The sequence below is a fragment of the Heptranchias perlo genome, chromosome 17 (genome assembly GCF_035084215.1).
Source record: "Heptranchias perlo isolate sHepPer1 chromosome 17, sHepPer1.hap1, whole genome shotgun sequence".
Taxonomy (NCBI): Eukaryota; Metazoa; Chordata; class Chondrichthyes; order Hexanchiformes; family Hexanchidae; genus Heptranchias; species Heptranchias perlo.
Genome location: NC_090341.1, coordinates 45,834,621 through 45,841,898, shown reverse-complemented (window position 1 = coordinate 45,841,898; position 7,278 = coordinate 45,834,621). Strand labels below are relative to the sequence as shown.

Here is a 7,278-nt window from a genome sequence, read left to right as displayed (position 1 = left end):
AAAGTGTGCTTTAAAACAACCATGTTGCCAAGTCAGCAGAAACAAGCATGGAGATATTTTTATAAATGAACCTGTGGCCTACCTATCACGCTGTTTGACTTTCCATCACCTGCAGTTCACTAAGTCCTTTCAACAATATAAATTAGAAAGAAAGTGGTTGAAGGAGCCCCTCCATCAAGGTACAATAAATATTGCAGAAAAACCCAGAATATTACTTCAAATAAAGCCAGGGAAATGGGACCAGTGAAAAGTTTATTTAAAACAAATATGTGGGACACTTTCGGCAAAATCTCTTTACTCAAGAGTGGGCAGGGTGATAAAGACAAAAGCATGACAAGCATCTGAAATTCAGTTCGGCAAAGCCAAAATAGATACCATAAAGTGAGGGTTAAGGTGGCCGAGGGATGAGCTTCGATGGGCTGAATGTCTTTTACACATCCTTGCCTTTTCCTATTGTCTTTATAATGTCACAAGCTGGTGAACCAGCGAAGTTGGGTGGGTGGGATTGGGATGGGGTGGGAGGGGGTGGGGGTTTGGTTGTTGGAAGCTGCTTTAAAAGAGTTCCCTGTTGAGTTCCATAAAACTGAGCAGCAAGTGATACTGTGCAAGAACAATACTCCAAAAATCAGTAATGATATATTTTTTATGACATGTCTACAAAAGGGAGTTCAGAAATAAGCATCGCTCTGCTTCACATAAGTAAAATTGCCCTTCAGAAATGAAACAAAGCCTGCAATACCAGGTTTTTTTTTGGCAGCTTCTCTTGTCACTCTGCACCAGCGTGGTCCTGACTGTATGGCCTTCTGCAGGTACCTCTTAACATCCAGTACTTTGCATATAGTATTTAGTTCACAGCTATACTCCCTGTAAGGTAACAGATTCTTCAGGGACTAAAAACACAAAGCTAGTGCCCTGAACAATACCAAATACTTCATAAATACTAAAATGACCTTTCAAACTTAGAGTTTAGAGCTGTCGGATGCAAGATTTCAAGACCGATTTTCCGCTTGATATTTATCATTCGCTAGATTAACATCAAATGCAGCATTTTCTGTGGCATCTGTCATCAGCTCTACTGGAACTATATTTACTGATAGCTCCCATCTTCACTACGCACTACATGCCAATCCAACCCACTCATCTCATTGAGAGAGAGTACCATGGGTGTAAACTGTGTGCAATTGCACATTACTAATTTCAAGCTGAACTTCTGATAGATTTTTTTACACCAAATTGGAACTGATTCAGATGAGAGCAAACACCCAAGTGAGCTTGCACCCAAAAAGAAATGCCTTCCATTAACTGAAAGGCTCAAACGCTTTCGATCTGGCTGAAAGGCTGGCGTAGTGACTGGAAGGGTGGCTTTGAATCCTATTCTGTTGCTTGCCCTGCTTTGCCAGTAGCACTTAAAATAATTGAAGCTCTCAACTTTTACACTATTGGCCTCATCCCAGAAATTGCACAGTGATTAAAAATCAATTGCATCACTATGAGTTTGCAGCCCATGTTTTTCTGCTCCATTGATGGATGTCAGGCAGAAGAGCTGTGTCATCTTCTCCTCACAGGTCAAAGATGCCTTCTAAGAATATCTTGTAAGGCAAATGTTTTTCCTTTGAGGCATTTCCTCCAGTTCCCCCCATCTATTTTTGCCTTTTCAGATTCATATTGTGGGATATGACCGTCACTAGGAAGTCCAGCATTTATTGCCCATCCTCAGGTTCCCTTGAGAAGGTGGTGGTGAGCCGCCTTTATTGAACTGCTGTAGTCTGTGTGATGGAGCTCGTCCCACGGTGCTGTGTCATCCCAGATCTTACCAGGGTGGAGGTGAGAAGGAATGCTTCCAAAGTCAAATTTTGTTCTTGACATTTCACGACTTCATTCACCCACATTTTACACTCTCTAAAACTTGTATTTTTCATAGTAACTATTTTCCCCTGTACCTCTCCCCCCATCCCTCTAAATTTAAAATACTTTTCATTAATGGAAATGTGGCAAGACATTATGAAAGTCAAGAGGGTAATTACTGTCTCAAGATCATTATGCCACTGTAACAAAGAAGTGTGGCCCTATATTAAGGTGATGCCCATCCCTGGGCAAAATTCCCCCTCGCTTGATAGGCCTTCATGAAGTGCTCATTCCAAATGGGTGCTTAATATCGGGATCACTGCTCAGATGCTCCAGTCATATTATAATTCACCCTAATCTAGATAAATCCTAGGATATTAGTGAACCTTGTGCACATTTGGTGCATAGGCTCCCAGTGTTATTTGCTGACCAGCCATATGGGATGCACCCAGCCACATATTATCATTCCCAGAGGCATCTGCTGTGTATAACATCCAAGCAATGTTCCCCCACAATTGCTCCTCCCACTGGTAGCAATTTGGGATATTAAGTGCCCTCTCTTGCTGGGAGTGTCATCATTTTAGATGATGTATGGGAGGAATCTAGATGAATAGGAATATAGGGCTGTAAATTGGGCCACATAACACCCATTTGGTAAGCGCTACGCGGTCTCCTAAGGACCCAAAATGGAGTCCGGAATGCGCGCACACACTTCCAGCGTGACTTGCGCCGGCCGCCATCTTGGTAATAGCATTTGTGCATGCGCAGATAGCGAATGCCGGCACCATATAAAGTAGAGAGAATATAGGAACATAGGAACAGGAGTAGGCCATTCAGCCCCTTGTGTCTGCTCTGCCATTTGATAAGATTATGGCTGATCTGTGATCTAACTCCATATACCTGCCTTTGGCCCATATCCCTTAATACCTTTGGTTGCCAAAAAGCTATCTACCTCACATTTAAATTTAGCAATTGAGCTAGTATCAATTGCCGTTTGTGGAAGAGAGTTCCAAACTTCTACCACCTGCAAGGGCTCCCGCTGGGCATTGAACATGATTGGGAGCATACAGACAGGCTACACGGAGCAGGTCAAGCTGCGAGGAGAGGGAGGAGGAGGAGGTGCAGGGCACTAAGCAGGAGGCCATCTCCAATGGAGACCTTCAGGGACCAATTCTCTTACCTCAACATGAGCGAAGATCAGTGCATCCGATGGCTGCGGTTCACCAAAGAGGTTGTGACAGAGATATGTAAATTGCTACAGCCACAACTGCAGCCTCAGAGCGGGACAAGGACAGCATTGCCTGTGGCTGTCAAAGTAACCGTGGCGCTGAACATTTACGGCTTTGGATCATTTCAGTCCTCTGCTGGCGATCTGTGCAACATCTCGCAATTTGCAGTGCACTGCTGCATAAGGGAGGTCACTGAGGCTCTGTACGAACTGCACAACAGGTTCACCACATTCCCTCTTGACAGAAAGCAGCAGAATGAGCAAGTTCGAGGGTTTGCTCGCATTTCAGGCTTCCCCATGGTGCAGGGTGCCATTGACTGCACGCATATTGCCCTGCATGCTCCACATCTCAACTCGACCATCTTCATGAACAGACAGGGATTCCACTCTCTCAATGTGCAGCTGGTGTGCGACCACACATAGCGCATCAGGTGCCGGTCAATGCCCGCTACCATGGGAGCACTCATGATGCCTTCATTATGTGGCAGTCCAACGTCCCAATTATCTTTCAACTGGCATGGCAAGTCAAAGGCTGGTTACTGGGTGACAAGGGCTATCCCCTCATGAGGTGGCTCATGACTCCGGTCAGGAACGCACACACACGTGCAGAGCAGGCCTACAGTGAGAGCCATGCTGCCACATGCAACATCATCAAGCGCTCCGTAGGTGTCCTAAAGCAATGCTCCCGCTGCCTGAACCATTCTGGAGGAGCCCTGCAGTACTCAGCTGAGCGGGTGTCAAGATTCCTCATTGTATGTTGGATGCTGCACAACCTCGCTCTCATAAGAGGATAGCCCTTGCCACCGCCTATCCAGCAAGACTCTGAGCCAGAGGCAGAGGAAGAGGAGGAGGAGAAGGGGCAGGAATGGAGGAGGAAGTGGAGAAAGGCAAAGAGGCAACAAGGTGCACAGGCCCTGTCTGCCAGGGCTCTGCGTGCTCACCTTATTCATGAGCGATATCAATAACCACAACGACACCTCCCAAGTCACCAACAGTCCTGCACACCTCACCTTTGCTCTCCCACATGTCCATCAAATTGTCCTCCTTATGATTACACATTGCTTCCTCCCTCAGCTCATCGCACAAATAAAAACCTCCACCAACTGCGATGTTAAATACAAATTTAAAAACCAACCCATGAAATCATGTATACAACATTAACTATTCACCTTTGTGCATTCCTTTAGTGCCTGTTGTTCGTGTGCCTTTTCTTTTCCTAGTGTTCCGACGAGGTGCATCCCCACTGGCTGGAGCATAGGTGGTGGGAGGCTACTGACCTACATTTGAGGAGTGTGTAGATGGCCATGGAGGATGATCTCGAGCAGCTCTGGGCCGGGAGGGCCCGGCTTCAGACTGCACCATCTCATCCTGGGCTGCAGCAGTTTGGCCTGGCTGGCTGACAGGCAACAGCAAGGGCACTGGCAGAGTGGCAGGGGTGGGAGCAGGAATATTGTCATCCTGAGAGAGGACAGCAGGTTCGACTGCCATGGCACCACTGCCACCCTCCTGGGGTGGTGCCTCAGCAATCCTGGTGATCTGCTGGAGAACAGATTGCTGGACAGCTGTGATTTCTTTGGAAATCCCGTTCCACAGCGGTCCCCAGATCCACAATAGCAGCAGTCTGAACTTCCAAAGCAGCTGCTGGCACCTGTGGTATCCATTCCCCCCCCCCGGCTCCTGCGTAATTGTGCCCAGTATCTGACCACGTGCAGATCCCTCCCCTAACCTAGCCTCTACACTACGTGCAATGTCAGTATCTGAGCTGGTGGATGCGAGTGTCAGATCAAGTGACGATGGGGTTCATTATCACTGTCCCCCTCCTCCTCCTCCTCCAACTCGGACAGTGCCAGCTTCAATTCTTGGGTATTTGCAATGACAAAGGGAGACGGGTTGAGTTGTGGTGCGGGGAGAGGAGATAGTAAGACGTTGCGTGCTGGCACCATCTACAGCATATGAGTCAGAAAAGATTGTGGGATGAGGGAGATGTGGGAAACGAGAAGGGGGATTAGGTATGCAGAGACCCTCATCATCGATACCTCCAGCACCACCAGTGGCCACGGCCACAGCGACGGCCCGTCCAATGATCCCCAGCATGGTCTTCTCCATGCGGGTGAGGACGAGTAGATGTGCCTGTCCTCCGTCTGTTCTTTCCTGCTGCTGGCTGTTATGTGCCACCTTCTCCTGCAAGACTGAGGGAAGTGTGTCAGTGAGTGTCCTGCAAGATGTTTGGGTGATGTGCCTGTCATGGTGAATAGCTGCCAGTGTGTGACCTGTGAGTTGTGGGTGTGTGGATTGCAAGAGTGGTAGGGTGAGGGTGAGATGCAGCATCCGAAGTGCAGCATTGCCTACGGACGGTAAGCGTTTGTTGGTTGGTGGGTGATGGGAGTGTCATGTGTGGAGCAGTGGTGCAGTTGGTAGGATGTGCCACTTGACACTTGAATTCACTCACCTTGACCACTCGTGTCAAATCATTGAACTTTTTCCTGCACTGCATCCACGTGCCTGGTGCAATGCTCCTGGCATTCACTTCCAGCGCCACTTCCTCCCACTGACTCCTTATCTGGTGTCTGGAAGATTTCCTGCCACCCTGCGGGTACAGGATGGCCCTCCGTGCGTCCACCTCCTCCACCAAGGCCTCCAGTGCATCTCCGGAGAACCCTGGTGCACGCTCTCTTGCAGGTCCAGTCATTACAATTGTCTTCCACCACCGATTGCATTGACAGTGCACCTCCCCTTTAAGAGGTGCAGGCTGCCTTTAAGTAGTGCTGGCCCCTCCCCATACTCAACAGCGCAGGTAGCGCTGGCTGCACGCAGAAATCGTGGAGTTGATCCGGCAGCACGAATCTCACGTGCTGCCTGCATCTAATCGACCGGGAGGGGGAATAATCGCGCACTGCGACCCCCGCGCCCGGATTCGAGGATTGTCCAATTTAACCCCCATAAACTCCAAACATATTGAATATCTTTTCAGGGACTTGAAACCCCGTAGGGAAGGATATGCCTGTGAAAGAGCAACTCAGCATCCAAGTATCTAAATGGGGAAGTTATTAAATAAGTTCAATGTGTACAGCATGTAGCAGATGAATAAGAACATCAAAGAGAAAAAAAACACCATAGTAACAGATTACTTGAATCACCATAGCAACAGATGACTAGGAATAACAACACTCACAAAAAGGCTGTCCAAATATTAAATGATGAATTTTAGTGGTTTTCTACATGACAATCAAAGTTACTAACTTTTAATACTGAGCAGAAACTATACATCACTGATACAGGGCATGGAAAATTAAGCAGCTTTTTACTATTCAATATTTGGATACAATTCAAGGCTTGTTGAAAATTTGTACATGGTGGACCACTCTTATCATTGAGTCAGGGTTGTGGGTTCAAAGCCCATGATCGACATGAACACATAATTTAGACTAACACTTCAAAGCAGTACTGAGGGAGTGCTGCATTGCCAGAGGTGCAGTGAAAGGTTAAACCAAGGCCTTGTATGCCTGTTCAGAGGGATGTAAAAGATCCTTTGACACTATTGGAAGAAGAATAGGGAGTTCTCCATGTGTACTGAGCAATATACATCCCTCATCCAAAACCACTAAAAGCAGACTATCTGTCACTTATCTCATCGCTGTGTTTGGGAGCTTGCTATGTGCATTGTTGGCGGCCGTATTTGCCTATAAAATAGTGGCTACACTTCAGATCCCTTGCTGTGAGGGCTTCGGGACATCTTGAGGATGTGAAAGGTGCTAAATAATTATGAGTTCTTTTCTTTCTACCATAAAACACACCAAAGGCTGGACAATACATGGAAGAACTTGCTGAATGTAAATATAACTGACAGGAGGAGGTGAGGAAATAGTGTGAAAACCATCCAAAATAAAGCAGACTGCAGAGAGCTGAGGGGATAGATTGGAAGGTTCCTCTGCCAAGACTGAATAAATCTAATAGGGAATTCAGGAGAAACTTCTTTACCGAAAGAGTGGTAAGAACGTGGAACTCACTATCACAAGGTGCAGTTGAGGTGAATGGCATAGATGCATTGAAGGGGAAGCTAGATGAACACACAAGGGAGAAAGGGTTAAATGGATATGCTAATAGGGTTAGATAAAATGGGGGTGGAAGGAGGCTTATGTGGACCATAAATGCTGGCATAGACCAGTTGGGCTGAATGGCCTGTTTCCAGGCTGTGAATTCTATGT

The 7,278-nt window shown here is 47.1% G+C and overlaps 1 protein-coding gene across 1 annotated transcript; it reads left to right on the top strand.

Moving 5' to 3' along the window:
• Nucleotides 1–2,995: 2,995 nt before the first annotated feature.
• On the top strand, nt 2,996–3,867 carry LOC137333928 (putative nuclease HARBI1). The gene is made up of 2 exons (XM_067998283.1): nt 2,996–3,380; nt 3,476–3,867. The coding sequence occupies exons 1-2, from the start codon at nt 2,996–2,998 to the stop codon at nt 3,865–3,867; spliced, it is 777 nt and encodes a 258-aa protein (XP_067854384.1).
• The last annotated feature ends 3,411 nt before the right edge of the window (nt 3,868–7,278 follow it).